The sequence below is a fragment of the Lissotriton vulgaris genome, chromosome 5, assembly GCF_964263255.1.
Source record: "Lissotriton vulgaris chromosome 5, aLisVul1.2, whole genome shotgun sequence".
Classification (NCBI taxonomy): Eukaryota; Metazoa; Chordata; class Amphibia; order Caudata; family Salamandridae; genus Lissotriton; species Lissotriton vulgaris.
The window spans coordinates 1,722,585,778-1,722,608,729 of NC_141693.1; the positions used below are offsets into that span (position 1 = coordinate 1,722,585,778).

The 22,952-nt window shown below is 43.5% G+C and overlaps 1 protein-coding gene across 18 annotated transcripts in view; it reads left to right on the forward strand.

The window, feature by feature from the left end:
- HDAC5 (histone deacetylase 5) overlaps positions 1-22,952 on the forward strand; it is a 1,827,433-nt gene that overhangs the window by 920,866 nt on the left and 883,615 nt on the right. For all 18 annotated transcript variants that reach the window (XM_086923942.1, XM_086923931.1, XM_086923932.1 and 15 more), the window contains one exon: positions 10,144-10,403. In XM_086923942.1, coding sequence (XP_086780068.1) covers positions 10,144-10,403 — 260 coding nt within the window. The remainder of the gene's footprint in view (positions 1-10,143; positions 10,404-22,952) is intronic.

A 22,952-nucleotide genomic window follows, 5' to 3' on the forward strand; every position in this document is an offset into this window, starting at 1 on the left:
GTTCTTTAACCCGTTGACCGCGGCTGGAATTCCGCCGCAGTGCGGGTGATTTATGACTGGGCGTGGTCAGGACGGCCCCTGCCGTCCTCCGCACATGCCCACCGTGACATCGAACTGCCGGGGGCCGTCCGCAGGCAAAGCATTTTCAACTCATTTTTTTTGTTTACATTGCGGCAGTGTTTGAGTGGTCCTGCTGGATAAAGGGATGTTGTTCCTGAGCCTAAATATGGAAGATGGAAAAGGCCTGCTGTCTTGTTTTTGCTTTTTTACACTTCTTAGTTTGCCATCTGATGGTGTCCTAGCTACAGGTGTGCAGAGAACCAATAACGATGGTGGCCTCGGCTGCAAGATAAGCTGGAGATGCTGGTTGGGATGCCTCTTTAAATGATACCGGTGGTTTTAGAGATAATGAAGGCTGGCAAGGGGGCCAGTGGAGTGCCATTCGGATGGATGTGCTGCGATATTTTTTGAGGCACTGGATGAGACATGTAGGAGTATGATGCCCTTAGGGGATACCAGTATAGGGACTGAGTAAGAGAGTTGATTAAGCAGGACTCTACCTACCACCATCCGGATACATGAGTAAGAAAGTTTGAACAGCAGTTCAGCATTTGCTTTCTGGAAGAAATGCTTTCCATTTCATTATAATAGAGAACCAATATCAGTTTGCCTTTGTTTTTTTGGCAATGTGTTCGTTACCTGTAAGATTGGTGTCCAGGGTGAATCAAAGTGACTTGGCATTCAATGAAAGTTGGGGTTTAAAGTCATCAAGGTTCATGTGATTGAGCCAGGTTTGTACTGTTTCTTCTTTACAAGTACCATGAATTCTGTCTTGGTTAGGTTGAGCTTGAATTTGGCACTGGAAATCGCGATCTTGAGCTGTACAGGTAGTGTTTAAGGTATTGAATGTTGGAAGCAGAGGACATTTTCAAGTAGCGTCGTCAGTGTATTGGTCAATCTCTATGCTGTTACATATGAGCAGAGCACCAACCAAGGTGCTCCATGTAGAGTAGTGGTTCTCCAACTTTTGACTCCTGAGGACCCCCATTGAGTTGCGACTGGAAGCGGGGGACCCCCAAGCAATTTGTGTGATTTAAATTTCAAATATTAAAACAGTAATTCGAAAACAATACACACACGTGTGCACATAAAACAAATACTCGAATTTCTAAGGATTTTAGTATTTTATATTGAAAAAAATTTGCAAAAAACTAAACATTTTAATTGGAAGGTTGGTGCTGCATCTCCGTGACTAACTTTTAAATGGTTGGCTTTATTTCGCTGTACGAGCCTCCTGCCAGGGCCAGACTGAAAACTCAAAGGAGCCTTGGCAAATGTTTTCGGACCAGTCAACATACGGTGCACACCATGTTCAGTGAGTGAGCTTGACCACCACAAAAGGGGCTTTGGGAGGCTCTCCCCCCAATAAAAAAACCTTCTTAGCAGCATCAGGATAATGAAAGACTGGGGAAAACATGATACTTACTTGTACCATGCAGTTTGCAAGCAGCTCTTTGATAACAGTTTAAAGGTCACTGTGCTAGATTACAATTTTACTTATGAACTGCACAGTGACAAAATAATCTGTGACAAAAGCAGTAACCCACTGACCTATGCACATAAAATACTGTTTTTTTAAAATGCATAGTACACGTTCTTTGCAGTAGGCATATTAACCCTCTGCTACATTAGCGAAGTCAAAGCTGCCACTGGACAAAACTCTCATCTCTCTCCAGCAGGTACACTATTCCTGGCGTTATTTTGACACTTACTGTTGCTCAAATTGTTAATTATACAAGGAACTCTGCAGTGCTTTTAAAACTGCTGCCTGGGGACCCCCTGAGAATGTGTCACCGACCCCTGGGGGTCCGCGGACCACAGTTTGGGAAACACTGATGTAGATGTTAAAGATGATGGGAGTATGGGAGCCTGTGGGACTCAGCAGGTGATGGGGATCTTTAGGCACTTGGAAGTCACCTTGTGAACAAACTGGTGTCGCTTAAAAAGGTGGATGGAGACCCAATAAAGGACATTGCTAGTGAATCCTGTTTGAGACTTGAGGGTGCATATGGTGGAGGGGTAGTCGACTGTGTCAAAGGCAGCTTAATGGTCCAGCAATATTAGGAGGATGGTCATCTTCAGCTTTGTTTAGGAGGTCATCGTCCACAATGTGTAGTAAGGTAGTGGTATTTGTGCTGCAGTATGTTCTGAAGCCAGATGGATAGTTGTGCAAAAGATGGTTAGGATTAATGTGATCTAGAGTTACACAGACTGCTTTTTTAATTATCTTGCCGCTGAATGGTAGGTGAGTTATGGCCCATGATTTTGGTGCAGTCATCAGTGTCTAGTGCAGGTTCTTTTAAGAGGATCTGGCCTGCCTTGAGTGCTTCTAGGAAAATGCCTTGAGTAAGGAAGGAATTGAAATGGCGAGTAGAGGTGAGAGAGCATCCTCTGAGAGAGCTTTGATGAAGGACAAGGATAAGACATCCTCTTTATAAGAAGTCGCTTTTAGGGAGTCCAGTATGTTGGCAAGATCTCCAAGAGGTAGGGCTTTGAATGGTGACCATTGCAGGATTCTATGGGAAACGGTGGGCAAAATAGATGAAGCAGTGTTTGCGTCATCAGTATACTATCGGATTTCTGTATTTTTTCACTATAGGAGAGGTTGATGGCTTTGAACTTTTCTGTGTTTTAATGGAAGGATTTGTTCTGCCGAATTAAAAAATTTCGGTCCTAACTCTACTCGACTAATTTTCTGTCATAATGCCCCATTCCATACAATCAGATGCTTTCTTGGTGTTTAGCAATTGAAGGACCATGTTTCTACCCTCTTCCTTTGCAATAACTGTATTAGCTTCTGTGAATATCCAAAACGTTTGCAAACCTTTTGAGAAATTTGCAGTGTTCTATCCTCAGAATGCTGTGGAGGATTTGTATAGTCTTGTAAAAGGTAGAGAAGTAATCTTGAACCAAGTGAAGTAAAATGAAGAACTTTTCAACATGATGGCTAAAGGCGTCAATGGATTGGTTTACAAGTGTAGAAAGACTGGGTCCATGCATCTTTACTGTATCATTCCTGCAAGACAAGGGCAAAGGTATGGATTTACTATTTATCTGAAAACTCTTCTACCCATCAACGGAAAAGGTGCTGGGAAAATGAAAAACGTGTATAGTAAAAACTAAATCAGTTAGTGCTGACTTCTACACCTTGATAGCATGCATCTTTTCAGCTTTACTATGCGTATAAGTATTAGAAGGCTAGGCAGCCATTTAAATGAAGGCATCAGTCTTTTGGCAAGAAAGTCCAGGTTCAACTAAAATCCAAAGCGATTCCACTGCTTCTACAAAGTGCTTAAAATGTATTCTGAATATCCCTAAGCAGTGCAAAATACTTTAATAAACATCTTGGAGTTCGCATCCTCTGTAAGGTGAAGGTTCCCATCATTTTATTACAGCTAGATGTTTTTAAAAGCCATCTCCTTGGAGAAGTCTGCACTGTGAGAAGTCTCCATACGAAGCGAGACGCGTTGATATATGCCCGGTCTTGTACAACTCCAATCACTGATGCTGTACTACTAGTTGCATAAACTTTGCTCTGAGGCTCGGTTTATCATAATGAGCGGATTAGCTTTCTACGTTTCATAAGATTACTTTTACTTGTGCTCTTTGAAAATTGGATACACCGAACTATATTATTACTCACAACTCGCCCTCTATATAGCACTGTACACTTCTTGAAAGTTTTCCGAAACCTTCTTTGTAAATAAAAATTGGAAATCTGAACTACCGCCTTTGCTTTTCCCGAACAACTAAGGGATTCAACATACTTATCCAGCATCCTTATTAGTTTTCTGTTATAGCCTTATAGCCCGCCGTAGAGGGCTATACTGGCTATTAAAGGCCCTCTCCAGCGTTAAAGGCCCCGAGCCGAAGGCGAGGGCCTTTAACAAGGGAGAGGAACTTTAATAGCGGAATAGCCCAATTACGAAGGGCTATAAGGCTATTAGAACATTCTGTCACTAGAGGACAGAATGTTCTAACAAAAAAAACAAAGCCTTTTGGGAGCGTGAGGGGATTGGAATCCCCTCAGGCTCCCTGAACCCTTTGTTCACAGCCAGAGCTGTGAACAAAGAGACATTAGAATGTTGGAGCGCCAGGCTTATACCAGCCATTATAAGCCCGGAGCACTCCATTGTTTTCAATGGAGCTCCCAAAATTCCAATGTTCTAATAGCCAGTATAGCCCTCTACGGCGGGCTATAAGGCTATATTAAAGGCCCTCTCCAGCGTTAAAGGCCCCGAGCCGAAGGCGAGGGCCTTTAACAAGGGAGAGGAACTTTAATAGCGGAATAGCCCAATTACGAAGGGCTATAAGGCTATTAGAACATTCTGTCACTAGAGGACAGAATGTTCTAACAAAAAAAACAAAGCCTTTTGGGAGCGTGAGGGGATTGGAATCCCCTCAGGCTCCCTGAACCCTTTGTTCACAGCCAGAGCTGTGAACAAAGAGACATTAGAATGTTGGAGCGCCAGGCTTATACCAGCCATTATAAGCCCGGAGCACTCCATTGTTTTCAATGGAGCTCCCAAAATTCCAATGTTCTAATATAGCCTTATAGCCCGCCGTAGAGGGCTATACCGGCTATTAAAGGCCCTCTCCAGCGTTAAAGGCCCCGAGCCGAAGGCGAGGGCCTTTAACAAGGGAGAGGGACTTTAATAGCGGTATAGCCCATCTACGAAGGGCTATAAGGCTATTAGAACATTCTGTCACTAGAGGACAGAATGTTCTAACAAAAAAAACAAAGCCTTTTGGGAGCGTGAGGGGATTGGAATCTCCTCAGGTTCCCTGAAGCCTTTGTTCACAGCCAGAGGTGTGAACAAAGAAACATTGGAATGTTGGAGCTCCGGGCTTAAACCAGCCATTATAAGCCCAGAGCACTCAATTGTTTTCAATGGAGCTCCCAACATTCCAATGTTCTAATAAGCCTTAAAAAAGTAGTTTACATGACGAAACACTTTTCGGCTGTCTGCATCTACGCTACATGCTTCGCGTCAACATAACCAGGATTATTCATGCTTTTGCTTTCTGTACTTAGAAGGTTGTTTATTCTATTGTACATATTGCATGGTGCTGTGTTTATTTAAACCAACTGACAACAAGGTCGGTTGACAAACTAACTTGTTGCTGTGCTCTGTAATTAATGTTTTGTCTTTAATTGTATGGAGAAAACTCCTCTTTTCTCTATACAAGATAACACTGGTTGAGTGCCACAGTATTTTACATTAAGCACGCTTGTACATATATACTTAAATACTTATTGGAAGACAGTGAGGAGGTGCTGACCTGTGTTTTATTACCACTGCCATTCGTTCTTAAATTGCCATTTCTACAGCTTTGTTAAACAAATATGATCTTTCTCTACTAAAGAACAATATGCACCTTTCCATGATATTGTAGAATCCCTTCTTCCTGCTAGCTGAAAGTTATTTTGGATTTAAGAATGAATTAGGAAAACTCTTAGAAACCTTTTACAAATCAATCTTGGATTTGCAAGTAGATTCTACACCACCTGAATTCCAAGACTGGTCTAGGTTTATCCTTAATAGGAGAAAGACTGAGTAGGATAGTCTCACCAAATATGACGTCCTGGCAAACAGGCCTGAAAGGTTTACTTTTCTGAGGACTATACAGTGAGTTTACAATGTATGTTTAAATCTCACCACCTCCTTTATGGCCTTTTCTAAACAAGTTTAAGCTTGGGCTCAGGTAACTGCAAGTAAATGGAGTTGCCTTAGCCTTAATATAGTCTGATGACCACTGGGGGTCCATGACTGCTCAGAAATTAAAATATTATTAGCAAACCGTATATAAATAAAGAAGCAAAATGAACAACTAACATTTTTAAAATGCTCTGTAAATGTAAGGGATTTGTAGGAAAATTGCAAGTGCATCATGAAGAATATAGTATGGATGATAAGTGGCTTCCACTGATTTGAGAAACGTTTCAACTTTCCTATTAAAATTAAAATGTCGATTTAAAGAAAAAAACAAATATTTGTGAATTAAAGTATTTCATAATGTGTCTATTTGATGAATGCTTGTTTCTGTATTTTGGGTGTAATGTTTTGCAGTTCAAATGAGCGATAATTCCTAGGCTGGGGTCCCTGGCTTCTAGGAATGACTCAATGGGGGTTCCCGGGTTACATTAATGTTGCAGTGAAGGGTCACTGTGTTCCAGTAATGATTCAGTTGGGTACACACAAGTCAAAATGTTCTGAGCCTCGGATATAGTTCACAAGGGCATTTGTGGGTGCTATCAAACTGTTTTTGGTGAAGGTGGGCCAGCTCATCAGGTTGTGTAAAGACCTGCAAGCCAGACATTATGCAAACTCCAAATTAAGTTGAAAGACCCTTACTGGTGAGAGTGGGAAAGAATCTCATCTGGACATATGAGCCAAACGATAAAAGACCTCCACTATGCCCCTTGCCATCAAAACCATAGTCTGAGATGTGCCTCATTCAGTTTCGTTCCACCTTCTTCCATGCGTTACTCAAGCATGTTTGAATGCAATTAACTCCATCTGTGTGCATCAGGGAGCTGGTCAGTGAACAGCCTGGAGCCGTCACAGCTAATTTCCTGATTTCTTGACAAGAAAGGCAGTAGAGTCATAGACTGAGAATGGCCTGTGGATGACATCAAATCCATATCAGTGGTGCCTCATAGTCCCATCCCTGCCATTGTATATGTTTGGGTCAGAGTAAATGTAAATGAAATAAGTTAGCACTATTTAACCATGTGTTAAATTAAAGTGTTAAAAGTTTGTTTATTTATTTATGTATAAAGTTTTATATAGCGCAAACATGACCCATGGGGGTATCAGAGCGCTTTACAATATACAGTTGTTGAGCGTTAGATGGTTGAGGTAGTATACATAGATTCAGTATTCGCCATTTAATACAAAAGAGGTAGATAGGAGTATATGCGTAGCATAGGTGACTAGTAGTCATCAAGGAATGATCCATGAGGGAAACGGAGCGCTTTACAATATATAGTTATTACATATTAGGTGGTTGAGGTAGTATACATACATTCGATATTCGTCATTCAGACAGACAGTATTATAAGGGTAGCATAGGAGACTGGTAGTCATCATAGAGTTAAAGTCTTAGGATGTGAATTTGTTCATTAAAAGCAGTTTTACTTCTTTTTTGAAGGAGGTAAAGGAAGTGATTCCGCCTTCCACTGAAGGTAGGGAGTTCCAAATCTTCGGAGTGATCCTAGAGAATGCTCTGCAACCAGTTCTCTTTTTGTTGAAAGATTGTGGTTTCAATAGTAGTGAACTCGCACTACGCAATTGTCTGTGTCCTCCTGATGTGGGGGTATTGCTATGCAGGGCTTTGTGGGTCATGCAGGTGATATTTAGGTGTATTCTTGCCTCGTAGGGTAGCCCGTTTAGACCTTTCAAGGTCGGAGAAATTTGGTTATTTCTTTTAGCTCCTGAGATCAGTCTGGCCACAGCGTTAAGAGAAGCCCTCAGCGGGGCAAGCTTGTATTTGGGTGTACCGCATAGAGTGGTTCTTCCATAGTCAAATCTTGGTAGCACTAGGGCTTATACCACCATTTTTAAGTTGTTCTGTGGGAGGAACGGTTTAAGTTTCCTTAGTATGCTCCTCCGATGATTAGGTCCCTTGGTGGCAATATTGATTTGCGCCTACATGTTCAAGTGTTTATCCCTGGTGACTCCCAAGGATTTCACATAGTCAATGATGTGGGGAGCTCGGTCAAAGGAAGTTAGATTCTTCAACCAGAAGTCTATCTTGGGTGTGTGATTAGGAGGGGAGATGAGAAGGAATTCAGTTTTTTTGGTGTTAAGCTTGAGGTGGTTGCCAGTGAGCCAACTTTGAGTATTCTGTGGCATAGCGTTGAGGGAGATGAAGTCTTCTGGTTGGGAGATTTTCATATGCAGTTGAGTGTCGTCCGCATACAGGTGATATAGAATGTTCGCAGAGTTCAGTGCGTTTGCCAGGGGTTCCATGAGTAAATTGAAAAGGATGGGTGAGAGTACTGAGCACTGTGGACTCCTTTGGTGACCATGGAGGGTTGAGAGAGTGAATGCTTCGTCTTAATTCTTTGTGTTCTGTTATTTAGGATGGAGGTGAACCATTGTAGCACTGAGCTAGTTAGGCCCATCCTTTGTTCCAGTAGGGACAGTAGGTTGTCATGCTTAACCGTATCGAAAGTGGAGGAGAAGTCAAGAGGTATCAAAAGGCATGATTTGTTGTGGTCTTGCATTTTTAGTATGTCATCCATTATGTGGGTGAGTGCAGATTCAGTGCTGTTACCTTGACGGAAGCCGGATTGGTGTTTGTCGAGGAGGTTGTAATTCTCGATGTGGTTGCATAGTTGTATTTGTACACATTTTTCCAGCAATTTCGCAAAAGTTGGGATGTTGGCTATAGGGCAATAGTTGTTGAGATCAGTGGGGAGGGAGTCGGATTTCTTTAGTATAGGTGTGACCTACCCTATTTTAAGACAGTCCGGTATGGACTCTTGCCTCAGAGAGGCATTTACGATCTTTGACCATAGGGGTAGAATAGAGGTTTTTAACATTTTGAATAAAGGAGGTAAGGGGTCCGAGAAGTGATTTGAGGAGTTAATCATTAGAAGAGTGTTATAGATTTCTTGTTCAGGGATGGGGACAAGGTGTGCAAAGAGGCATTGTTTTTGGGGATTCCGTCTTTCCACTCCACTCCACACTCTTGGAGGGACACATCAGCTATTGTCATGTCCCTCCCATGATTTGAGAATATCCTTGGAAGTACTTGAATAGGAAGTCCCTATACATTCTTAAACTCAAACAGTAACACACTCTCCTCAGTTCTTCAGGTATCAATTCAGAACGTTTTGTAGAAACCGTGCCAGTTTCACTTGTAATATGTGGTTGAATAAATTGCTGTTTCTGTACAGAATATAGATACATTGTATAGTTTATTAATCTAAAAATAACCATCTGCTTAATAGCGCTACAAATGTATCTACATTTGCAGTCAACCTCTATTAGTACTGGTAAGCACTACCATTTAATCTGCCAACTCTGTTTACAATGAAAATAAAAAAAATTGACTGCATCCTCCCACCCCGCCAGTACGAAACAACACATAATACATTTTACAATACATTAGACCACTGTATGTTAATCCAACACAGCACTGACATGAAATATAGTTGTTACTGTACTTTCATCAGCCTTTAACCCCTTCCGTGCGGCCGCGATTTCCCCCGTGTGCGGCCGCCGGACGAACAGGGGCGGGCCGTGACGAACCCCAGCCGTCATCAGCACACGAGCACCGTAGTGCATGACGGCTGGGGTTCGTCACCAGCATGGAAGGGGTTAACGTATAAGCGCCACAGGCCAATTTGCAACTGAACACAGTAAACTTTCTTGCACTCAGTGTAGTAGATGACTATGGTTCCCTAAATTCATCTGTAACTTCCAGTTACTTCACCTACATAAGTGCATGATGTTCAGTGCAGATTCCAATAATCCAAACAACACCAGTGGATTTTGGATAAACAGGTCTAACAATGTATCTCACTGATATATCATTGATGGGTACAGATTTGCTGGAAACAGTATCAGAACTACAAACACACCACTGGTAAAACATTCCACAAACTCTGGTCTGTGCTACAATACTCAAAACCAAGGTTGCAAAATACCTGTACTAATTTGGCACTGCAAGCCCCATGCTGATAGTAGAGAAAACAGTACCGAAAGGATTTGCATCTGGCATGCAAGTAGATTTCGGCTAAGGATATATGGCCAATTGTAGTCGGATTGCTTAACGTTTAGGTTTTGCTAATCAATAAAGGTTGCTTGTTTTCAAGAGTGGGTAGTCACCCAACATCCTCTTGAGTGTTAGTACTGTGAGAGTTGCTCGATCATGGTTTTGCATTATTGGTCATTCTCAAATTCACAGCCTTTAAAAATTATACTCCTTAGGAAGATCCTGCTTGCAAGCTTGGTAGATTTATAGCATGTGAGCTGGAGAAGTATACTCGCAGTGAACAACGAATGTTACACATATATTTTTCCCTCACTTTGGAATGAGTTTAGCTCAACCTGTCTGTTTGGTCCACAGCCATTGATGTGAAGCCTGTGCTGGCTGTGACTATGCCGACCACTTCCAGCAGCAGCAGCAGTCCAGTGGATTTAAGGACGGACCTGCGGGGGGCAGTGCCTGGAGTGGACCCCATGGTGCGGGAGCAACAGCTACAGCATGAACTGCTTCTCCTCAAGCAGCAGCAGCAGCTCCAGAAGCAGCTCCTTTTTGCAGAGTTTCAAAAGCAGCATGAGCACCTAACGAGGCAGCATGAGGTCCAGCTGCAGAAGCACCTTAAGGTAGGACTCTCTTTGACTCCCACGGCTTATGCTAGTGCGAGAGGGTTTGACATGGAAATAGCTAACTCCATTGAAGAGGTGTGGTTTACTAGGACCCCTATGCATTTATTAAACACTTCCTGTGCATGAAAACACATTGAGCAAAAATGGTCAAATGTACTTTCCAAATAGTGGCAGTTAACCAGTGGTACACCCCTGTGCCCATTTCGTGACTCCCCTCCTGATGATATCAGGGAGTGAGTCGTAGACCCACACTGTAAACAGCGGTTAGTTGCCCTCCTTTGCTCTAAGTGGCCATGAATACAGTTATGTCTGGGTCACTTCTATACACCACCATCGACATTGTTAACTCCTTCCGTTCTTCATGCCATACATCTTCCAATAATCTACCCAATCTCAGTACCTTTGACGACCTACCTACCTACCTTTCTGTAATGTCTTTTACTGTATGCCATAGATCACCCTTCTCATTTCTCAACCCCTCCCTGACTTAATATTTCCCCCCTTCGATCATTCCACACATCAGGCTGCCTTCCTCACTCTCACTTAACCGTACTGCTCCCTGTTTTGTAATGTCTTCCCCCATTCTCATTCACCCCTCTTCACTATTTTTGTCACAGTGATTTCCTTTTGCAATGCTGTATAACTGAGACGGTCTCCTAACTGTTTTCCCCAGTCCTACCCACCTCCCGGCCTACTACAGTGCAAGTGTGACCACATCCTCTTGTGAAAATATATTCCTTTGCTACTATTTGGGTCAAATAATGTTTCTTCTACTAGATTATTTGCATACACACAATTGTATATCCCCTTAGTGAATACGTTGCTAACTTTTGCCCATCAGTTCTTGCCCTTGCTTCCCCACATCATCAAAACTGTTCGATCTTGGGATATACACTGCCACTCATTCTGCCTCTGTCGCCTCATATCCAAAAATTGTCAAAACTTAGAAATACGCCAGTGTGAGAAGTTGGCCTGATATGATGCTCACTAGTTCTAGTGATCACCTTGTATCAGTCCAAACAATCCTTATGGTGATTGGTTGTAAGTCAACCTTATAGACCAGCTATACTAATGGTAGCATGGACAAAGCTTTCTTAGGCTAAACTTTTTTGGCATGTGAAGCCAGCTGTTTTACCACACATAACCCCTTGAATACCAAGTGAAAGGACACCACGCAGGTTGTTATGAAAATAAACAATATATTTATTAATAACAAATACCTCTGAAATCTTTGAGATTAGAGGGCTAAGCACATGACAAGACTCTTAGGAAAAATAAGTTTAAGTTGCACAAATTACAATGTCAAACCATATACTAAGTAAGTTGGTTGAGAAAGTCGATAGAAGGAATGGAGCTGTCCAGAGGCTGTAGGATCGCTGGGACTACACTACCCTAACCTTAGGTAAGTAATAGGAGGCCCACGGGACGCGTGTGCAGAGTGTGAACTCACACGCGAGATGCGTAACAAAGTCAATGGACAGTACAATTTACGAAAAAGGTAAGTACGGTCAGTTCTGACTAGTTAGGACTAAACCGACTGGAAATCTGGACACTAGGAGAGTTGATCTACCCTTGTGCACCGAAATGATCTTGTTACCTCACCCACGGGCTGCGGGTGCATAGGTGTCCAAGTGTGTCGGGTTTCCGCGTTGAAGTCTATGGAGCCTTGAAGAAAGATGCTGCAGGCGACCAGGAGGAAGCTGTCCGGAGTGATCCAAGGGTGGATCAAGGAAGATGAAGACCTGAAAGCAGAGGGGACAATGTTCAAAGTCACTAGCCAGTGACTGGAGTGGAACCAGGAAGGAACCAGATGCTGTTGTCGCGATCAGGTGAAGAGTGGACGCTTGAGTCTGCAGCCTCGTGGACCAGGAGGTGTCTTCGACGACCAGGATGGAGGCACGAGCTGTCCCACGCAGCCTCTCGCTGTCGGCGGTGTTGGTTCCGGATTCGGCGTCAACAGGCCTTGGCAAAGGCAACCCACGTGGTGAGTGGAAAAGGCGTCTTGTGCGGACCAGGAGGATCCGGGGTGCTTCTCCTTTGCAGGGAAGCAAGGGCCAGTCTGGAGCAACCAGACCAGCGGTGTGGATTTCAAGGATCGTCGTCTAGGAGGCCACTAGCCAGCCGGCAAGTGACCAGACAACGCGTCGAGCAGCAGTCAAGCAAAAGGGCCCCACGCAGATCTCGTGGATGCTGGAGGGCTGATCTTCTGTGCAGGAGCTGCCCTGGGCTGGGGCTTCTCAATCCCCAAAGCACTTTGTCGAGGATGCCTCTGAAGTCGTGCTGGAAGCGAAGTGCAGTTTCTTCAAGATGGCCGGTCCCACGTGTCTCGTCGCACCCACAGATCTCAGCTGTGCTGCAGATGTAGGTAGAGGCCGGAGAGGTCTGGAAGTCCGGGTCTCGTCGGGCTCTGAAGTCTGGATCCACCAGAGAAGACGACTAAGTGAACTGCTGGAAAGCTTGATGGTGCCTGCTTGTGCAGGGTGGTCACTCCTTGGCCACAAGGGAGATTTCTTCAGTCTTCTGTGGAGCAGAACGTCGAAGTCCATAGTTTCTTCTTCTTAAGTTTCAATTCAGGATAATCTAATTTGGAATGGGACCAATTCCTACCTTTATTCTGCTAAAGGGGGCTGTACTATCACTAGGTCCCTCCTATGGGTGGGACCAGGAAGGGGGGTGATTACAACCCCTATCCTTTGTCCGGTTTCGCGCCAGAGCTGGGGCTGGAGTGCCCCAGCAACTGGTTTGAGCCGGTGTATGCACAGGGCATCTTGTGTGCCCCAGGCATGTCTCATCCCTTTCAGGCCTGTCCTACCCAATACACAAAATCCTGTCTGGGGTGGTGCTAGCACCTCCCAAGGCAGGAAACCCTTTGTCCAGGCCTCCCTCGCTGGAAGGACTCCCAGCAGCAGGAGGTCAGACTCGTGTCTGTGGTGGCAGCATCCATTTTGTGATGCTGAGGCTCGAGTTAACTTTAACCGGGGTTCTCAGTTACATACATGTCGTGTCCCTCTAAAAGGGTGGAATGCTACCCCCGTCGCCAAAATTGGCGAGGGGGTAGTATTCCAATTCGTATGACACCTTACTCGACATGTTTTGATAATGCTATGCCAAAGTTAGCAATAACCGCGAGGATTATAATGCACTTAAGAGTATATGGTATAGCGTTATCATGGAAACAGCTAAAGGACTTGGTCCTAAAAGCTGCAGACAGGCTCAGCTCATGCCAGAGCACTAGCTCACATAATTCCAAGCACTCTGCCTCCAGGATTATTAAGGCCTGCCGTAGGAGTGACTTATAGGAGTATATGTGTTCATTTTAGGTTTAGATATAGGTATACTATATCTAAAGCAAAGGGTGATTACACCACCTTGCCCCAGCTGATTGATCAGCCAGTTGTGTCAGATTTGGATGGCCAGCCAGGGGTGGCATAATACATGCTGCAGCCCCTGGTAGGCCTTGGGTTCACTTATGCCCTGGGTACCTATGGTACACTGTACAAGGACTTACAAGAGTGACCCAATGCCAATTAGATATGTACCTAAGGTACATGGAGTCCATTTTAACAGAGAGAGCAGGAAGCCTGGGGTCCTGAATAGCAGGATCCCCGGCCAACTAAGTCGAAAACCAACAAAACACTAGGCAAAAAGTTGGGGGTAACCATAGTCAGATATCCACCTTCCTACAGCCAGTTCCTTGTATTACATTTTTTAAATGAAAATCCCCGTTAGATCATGACCTTTGAACACTAGAAAAGCATGGATGAGAGGACAAGGTGTTAATGCAGAGAGAAGGAGGGCAGGGGAAGGGAGACTGATGAAAGAAAAGGGGTTTATTGGGATTGTATGCAGTGGTTCTTTGACTTGTGACGTTGGGTATCATAATCAGAATACACATTTAATCAGTATATTGGTCCTTCCTCATTTAAATCGTGTAAGATTTTTGCTTACCCTTATTTGAAAATTTCATCCTGTCATCAAAGGTTCGTGTGCAGCCGTGGCACTGATCTCATCAAGTCACTGGGGAAAGTGCCTCCAGCTCTCTTCTGTTTAATTTTAAGTTCATTTTCTAATTAATGCATCGGAAACCTCACACAGCCTTGTTTGTCTCATTGGGTCGTTGTATGCCACATTTGTGTAAAGCTCAATAGAAAAGATCAATCTGATCCTTAATGCCCTTCATTGAGAGATTAACACCACAGTGAAACCATAAGCATGGAAGGAATTATTAACCAACTGTAAGAACTGAGTTGGAGTTACCCTACTGTCATCTTTGGGCAAAATCCTGGCAAAAATCATTATAACTCCATTTTTGATGTAGTGGGCAAGCAGTTAAGAAAAGAACAGGATGGGTTCAGGAAGGGCAGAGGGAGCATTGAGGCGAACCTTACTCTACACAACATCATGGAGCAGTGCATGGCGTGGCAGAGACCTTACTCTACACAACATCATAGAACAGTGCATGGAGTGGCAGAGACAACAACTTCCTTGATTTCTGAGAAAGCCTTTGACGGTATCCACGTGACCGCTCTGGCTTTACAGTGAGTCTATGGCATATCACAGTAGATAGTTCTCCTGATCAAGAGCATCCATCATAATTTTAACTGCACGGTGGGGGATATTAAGTATAGATTTGAAGTCAAGAGCGGTGTGAGACAGAGATGCATGATGTTGCTCTTCAACCTAGTCATTGATTGGGTGATGTGACAGAAGACCAAGCCAGACCTTATTCTCCACACTGGAGGATCTTGACTATGCAGATGTCCTAACTTTGCTCTCTCACACACCCCAGCATATGCATGAAACGATGTTTCTCCTCAATATCTATGCACAGCAAGTGGGCCTGCAGATCAACATGATGGGGGGTAGAGGCAGTGACATCAAGAGCGGACTGAACAAGGCCAGGAATGCCTTCAGAATGCTGAACAGTGTGTGAAGGTCATCTCAGTCCAACACCAAGCTGATGCCTTACCGGAGCTGTGCTCTGCCCACATTATTGTATGGAACAGAATGCCGGGGGATGATGAAAAGGCACATTTGCAAACTGCCAGCCTTCCACACCAGTAAACTGAGAAGACTTTTGCACATTTTCTGGCTGCAAACTAATTCAAACTAGGAACTGCTCACCAGATGTTGGCAAGAGAGCATGAACTCCATTATTATGAGTAGGATAGGGCACAACACTCGAAGAGAACACAACTCTATCACAAGAACAGATCTCCACTTGACTCCCGAAGGCAAATGGAAGGTAGGCATGCAAAAGAACACTTGGAGGTGAATTCTCGAAACCGAATTGAAAGCCCTCAACCACTGCTGGGGCACTATACAGAAACATACCCAAGACAAACCGAAGTAGAGGTCCTTTGTTGCTGCCCTACAATCAACTAGCATAACTGGCAATACGATATGATAGGACACCATAAGCAGAATCGATGGGGCATGCAGGCTCTTCATTATAGGATATTCAAAACCTTTTGCGGAATTCCTAAATGCTTTATAACCGAAGTTATTTTGTATTTACCCGTTCTCAAGGTCGACTGGCCTATAGGGTAATCGGGCGGTGACTGATGGACTGGCCTGACAGGTCAGTGCGTAGGCTGTTTTTTGGGCTATTGGTGCACCAGTTTTATGGTCTGCTGTACCGGTTGTACTGTTTATTACCATGATTTTAAAATAAAGTACACCTACAAAAACCTCAAACCTATGCAGGCTTCCATACCTTGCAAAACTCCTATACAATGTGCCTTAACAATTTTAAAGGTGCCGCAATTTGCATAATACACGTTTTTGATATTTAATACACTAATGGAGACTGCTTTTATTTTGGTGCCCCCAACAGCACAACTGTGTGCCAGAGCTTATGTGGCCACCAGAAAGAGAGCTTTACGAAGCAGTATTGAAAAGAGGAGCTTTGGACCTGACCATATGTTGATTTTGTTCTCTGTAAATATTTGATTATATGCTAGTTTTGTGCATCCACTTATTATAAAGTTTCATTGCAGTTCATGCATTTTAATTGTCCACAAACTACAACATACTTATTGTGGAATGTTAGCAGAATGCAGCGCTATAAACCAGTTCCAAATTCTTGTTAAATATGTAATTAAAGAATAAACAATTAGTCCTCGTTTAAAAAGGAAAACCAATTAAAGAAAGCTATTGTAGCATCTTAGAGTGCTAAAGTGCATTGTTTTCAAGCCAAAAGGCTCAGTTATGTCTAATAAGAGGCAGTTATTTTTTCTTCTGTGTAGTTGGGATCCGTGAACACAGGACTGACCATTTTCTCATTTTGATTAATAATACAGTTAAGCCTATAAAATAAGTCCCACTTCGTATGGAATCCTTTGGTGTAGCTCACACCATTTGGCTTTTTTCTTAGTGTACTATTCTTTTTTGTATAGGTTTCTTCCACATAAGCACAATGTATTCACCATTTTTAACATATTCTTCAAGCTAAAAAAAATTATCTGAGAAATATCCAGTGATGCATAGCATTGTTTTTTTTCTATAAGAAGCAATACTTTCTCGCCATGCATCTCTTTAAATTACATCACTAAGTTTTCAGCTTCTTTTTTTTCTTCTTCTTTTAAATTGAGGCGATCCAGCATGCCTCCTCTCCACCCCCCCAGTCTTCATTTATTTATTATGCTCTTTGCTCCTTTTACTTGTGCCTAGTTTTCATTTCATTATCCTTTTCACGTGTGTTCCTCTTGTGTATTTTGTCCTTTGTAACACTGCCTGTTTAATGTGCTCTTCTGTTTTTTCGCTCTAGTGCTATTCTTTCGATATCTCTGGACTTTGTTTTAGTCTGAGCAGTAATACTTTATCATGTACTGACATAATAAAATGTCCACATGCAGTCTGTGTTCTGTCATTCATAATGTCTAAGAAAGCCGTGTTTTACAAATGTTGAAAGACTTGATATGAATTTGGCCTGCAGTCTGGAGTTTTCAGTACGTGCCTCCACAAAATCTGCTACTTAAATCTCAGCATATTCCAAAACCATGGGGAGGTTCCACCTCCTCCTCCTCCACCTCTGCTCTACATTTTGAGACTCACTTCTCCATTTTCCCCAATATAGAGAGGGTAAATAAAAAGTGAGGTTAGACCATTTGTGTCGACCTATATCTCGAATGGCAAGAATGCCGTTAAGATTGATATTGAAGCACTCCTTGCCAAAACATTTAAGGGTAAAATTTCTTAATGCCAAGCGATTAATGTCAAAACACTCTGTCAAGGGGAATGGTATCATGGAGACACAGTCTGTTGAGATCTTGAACAGAGAAGAATCTAGAATCTACCACCAAGGACAACGTTGCTCCTTAAGGTCGACCTGCTCTGTGCTTAATATGTTGTTTGAGGCCGGCCGACTTCCGACTGATTGGAAGCATGCCAAGGTGATCCCACTCCTACAAAAACCTTCTCTTGATCCCTCTAAACCAGAGAACTTTTGCCCCACTTCTCTACTCCCTTTTATGGCTAAACTGGCTGAAAGGCACATCAATTTACAATGGACAGAGTTCATCACAGAGAAGAATATCCTATATGAGACCAATCCGGTTTTAGGCCACAGTATAGTATGGAATCAGCCCTGCTTCTGGCCTAAGAGATATTACGCAGGGTGGCTGACGAAGGGAAATTGGGGGCTCTCATCATGCTGGATCTCAGCACAACATTTGATACAGCCTCGCACTCTCTGTTACTGGATCGACTGCGGACACAGGGTATTAAGGGTGTAGAGCCTTTCATAAACGCTTGTTTCAGGTTAGCCCTACACTTCGGACATTATCCCATTACAGAGGGGGGTGCCTATGGGGTGGGCACTGAGCCCCACTCTTTTTAACCTTTACCTGCGCCCATTGGCCGATGTTATCGAGGACCACGAAGTGAAGGTGGTGTCATATGCTGATGACATTCAGCTTATTATCACACTAGATAACGATGATGATAGGACTGCAGTAGCCCCCAGCATTCCGTGAAAAGTAACGCTGTTGCTAGAGCGGCAGCAGGGTTGCTTGGTTTTGCTAAAAAAACTAGGTGCCCGTCCCATGGAAAGCATTATTAAGGTCTATAAAGCAAAATGCTTGTCTGTTGCCCAGTACGGCTCTGTCATTTGGGGGTACACTAGTCATGATAAAATCCAGAAAGTAGAAAACAAATTTCTGAGATCTCTGCTTTCAGTCCCCCAATCGACTCCCATCTATGCATTACACACAGAGCTAGGATTGGGCTATATAACTGACTTTTTAAAACTAGCCCCAGTCATCGGATGGATGAAAACTTGGCTTAACCAGGAGCTTACATTAAATCACATTATCTTAAAAGATTGTTTAGCCCTGGATAGAGCCCAAAGCATCCCGTGGGTAAAATACATACAAATGCAGTTCACTTTAGCCGGTCGACCGGAGCTTTTCTCATCTCCAGACTTGATAAGACAGGAAGACCTTAAAATAGTAAAAAATACCCTGATAAACTTATATGTCATGGAGAGGGAAGCCATAGAGTGAAAAAAAACCCATGGTAAGGAAACACTGTTTGTTGACATCTGTTCCAGGAATAGAACCATACCTTTTCCTGGTAACCAAACCATACCATCGTTTCCTTCTAATGAGATTCCGTTTTGATTTGATCCACTTCTTTCTGGGCAATTTTAAAACTTGGAATAGACCCGATAATGCTGAACCATGTGATTGTGATCACTTTTCCACCCAGGATACGATTCACTTTACCATGTTTTGCGGACACTATACTGAGATTAGGAAAAGATATTTGTTTCCAATCCTGCGTAATCAAGGCTTCTTTCAGGTAAAACCAGCCCTGATGTTTCTGCAACTCCTTCCTAATGCAAGAGTAGCCTTTCATGTTGCTAGTTTTTTAGTTGCAGGAACACGTATAAATAAGCACCGCACAAGATTTAGGCACCTTACTCTTGAACATTGACTTCCCTTTTTATTTCATTTATTTTAAACGCCTTGTCTTTTAAAAAGTCTCTTTTTAATATTTTTAACATTTGCGAATGATTCATTTTGTACATTGCGATTTTAGTGCTTTTTAAACATTGATTGTCTGTTATAAATATGTACTAACTTGTGCTCTGATGAAATGTTGCTATGTAATAATGCTCGTTCTTTTATGATTTTTAATAATCGAATAAAGATAATTGACTGACTGACTGACTAAATTATGCCTCATTGAGCTTGCGACATGGATGCAAGCTAGCTGGGTGAAGTTGAATGCAGAGAAAACAGAGGTGCTGGTGGTGAGGAAACAGCCCTAAATCTGGTCATCAGCATGGTGGCCGGCAGATTTGGGCCCCACCACGTTCCCAAAACCTAAAGTGAAAAATCTAGGCAATGTTTTTGATGTACAGCTGTTGTTTAATAGTCAGATCAGGGCCACAGTGGGCATCTGCTTTGGGGTGCTGAGACTAATAAAGAAGCTACCGAGACTAATACCGACAGCAGCACAAAAAACAGTAGTGCAGGCCATGCTGGTATCTCAGCTTGACTACTGTAATGTGCTCTATTTGGGTACCTCCAGAGGTAGGCTGGCGATGCTGCAAAGAGTACAAAACGCTATAGCCCGGATGCTTCTAAGGCTACCAAAATGGTCTTATTAGCCACTGTTTGGCTGAACTCCACTGGCTCCCAGTTAAACATAGAATCTCGTTTAAAGCCCTGTGCTTCGCACATAGGATAATGAATGGGAGGGGTGCCAGCTACCTCTTCCCCCTGATCAAGGCTTACACTCCCTCCAGAGCACTCCGATCTGGAGGAGCAGCACTGGCAGTAATCCCAGAGTACGCCGGGCAAGACTGGGCGGGTGCTCGTTTGGGCTGCCTGCAGCCAAGCTCTGGAATTCAGTGCCAATCAACCTAAGACTTGAGCAGTCGGAGCCTAGTTTCCGGGAAAATCTGAAGACTTGGCTCTTCAGAAAGAGCTAGTAGTCTACCTGTTCTTGACTCGCCAGGCCCCAATCCTGCTTAGGACGGGAATACTCCCTTGGGGTTACTAGGTGCTTTATAAATCCATTTCATTTCATTCATTCTTACCCAGATGGCAGTTACTGGAAAAAGAAGATCTTCTAAAGTCTACATACCAGAAGCATTCAACAAGAAGGAGATCTACCCTCCCTGCTTAAAAGTCACCAAGAAAAAGGCTTGCATTGACATCAGAGAGAGACTGGATGCCTTAGGAACACCTCAAGAGCTCAGACAACTTAGACTGCTTCCTGAAGTACAGTCCTATGGGTAACATAACCTCAGAATCGTCATGAAGGTCATATTCCCTGAATTAGTCCCTACATAGAAGCTTGTTAATAAATACTACCACTACTTTTCATCAAGACCTGTGATGGGAGCCATAAAACTAAAAATGGTATTTGCTGTCCCTCATGCTAGATCCTCTGTTACTTAAAGCTGTACTGCAAAGTGCTCAGTCTAGGCCACTGATGCCATTAGAAGCAGAATTAATAGAGCCCGTGATGAACATTTTTTCCCCAGCCATAACAAAGTTGTCAACTTGTTCCAGTAGCAGTATATTCTGTGTTTCGGTATGGGTCCTTAAGCAGGCTCAATATTCATATCTTTTGCAAAAAAGCATAACCTTCAAAACACCAGAAAAATTGTTGTGTAGGCTATAACTTTGCTGTAGCTCTGCAAGGTGTGCTTTCCCACCCACAGTTGACACAGGTAAACTTGGTTCAGGGCACCAAGGATAAATGTGAGAGATCGGTTATTGTAGCTCCACAGAACACTAACCATTGAAATATTGGTATTGCTTTTGGGTTACTAACAATCCCTATGAAGGGATGTGGGGCAACGTGGTAACAGTAACAGGCCTATTTTAATATTCGCAGTATAATATGCCCATTGCATTAAGAAGAATAAAATTTTTTATTCAAAATGTAAATCACTACAGGAATAACCTGTTTCTCAGTATAGCTTAAACAACTACACAGTAATTATATCAAAAGCAAAAACACACGTTATGAACAATAAGAATAAAATGAACATTTCTAACATGGTTAAAATGTTGTCGAAAAACCTAACACCCTTATGCCTACTTCTAAGCTCTATATATACTAAGAGCGCACAGAATTCAGAGCAACTTGCAGTCTAGGGTTTGTTAGGGAGAGGAGACGCACTGCATACCTTATTGAGAGCAAAGACTGTCTGTCTCAGTGGAGGCGTGAAAGCAGTTTTACCTGCATAGGGCAAATACACGCTACGGTAGCTGTATTTCTCCAGGGCACGACTGTGTGCGGGCAGTACGTGAGAGCATCTCTGGCAGAATCGAATGCGATAATCTGGGCTAAGGACTTCTAACAAGTGGTCAAGGGCCCTTTTATACAAAATCTTATTGGAAACTGGAATATCTGATAGACTTCTAGCTGCAGATTCCTTACCTTTGAATTTCCCTGGCTTCAGGCTGGATCCGTAAACTTTTGCTCGAGCAATACCTCTTGCGCGCATCTTTGGGTGGCTCCATTAGAATCCGTGTGACGTTGTCGCCATCGTTATTTCGGTTACGACCTCGCGGTTACCTATATAGGCGCGCAGATCTCATTTCTTTAATTTCCGCGCCAGTTAAGCGCTGATCTGGGAAGAGCTACTCCTCTGCCGCTTTTTGACTGGCCTTTTTCGACTTTTGGTTGACACTATATGGAATTTTTTCAACATTGTGTTTGAGGATGTCTTCAAGGAAGACAGGATTTAAACCGCGCTGGTTCCGGTCACCGTATGATGTCGGTTACCGATCCTCACCTAGTCTGTCTCTTGTGTCTTGAGCGCAACCATGATCCGAAGTTGTGCTCAGACAATCGGGCTATGGCTCCGAAGGCCTTGCAGGAGCAGGCTCTGAAGCTCCTTGCGTCTCTGCAGTCGATACCAACCAGCCAGACCCTGCGGAGGTCCCGGTTCCTATCGAAGAAGAGTATGTCGCGGGACCACCAAGTCCTCTTAGTCACACTCGACGTCATTGGGACACTCTGGAAAGAGGCACAAGAAGAAGTCATCCAAATGATTTCGTCTTCGCCTCGACTCGACTGTCGTCTGTCGAAGAACGAGGTAAGGAGCCCCAATGCTCTAGGCAGGGCTCTGCAGAGCCAAGGTTGACTTCACGCCACACTACCAGTCATTGCACCGGCAGGAGAGGACGCATAACGGAGTGAGCACACCACTGCAACCGGGCCTATTACAGCGCTCCAATTTCTTTGAGAAAGCCAGTTTCCTCAAAGGGAAGGATCCACCTAGTCATTCTAATAAGCTCATACGTGCTCCAAGCGCCACCGAGTGATTTCTGTTCCCCGCCTCTCCTGCAATACCAAGAGTATTTGATACTCCTGAGCCTAGGGGCGGACTCCTTCATCAAATTGATCCACTTACTTCACCTTCACTAGGGCTCCCGGCTGGGATCCCTGTGAGTTTTTTCCTTCACTATAATATCACGGTGCCACAACTTTTCACATACAAAAAACGCTAGCCCCATTCCGGTGTCCCTACATTGTTCAGTCCTGAGGAGACCCTGCATACCCTAAAGGGTCGAAACG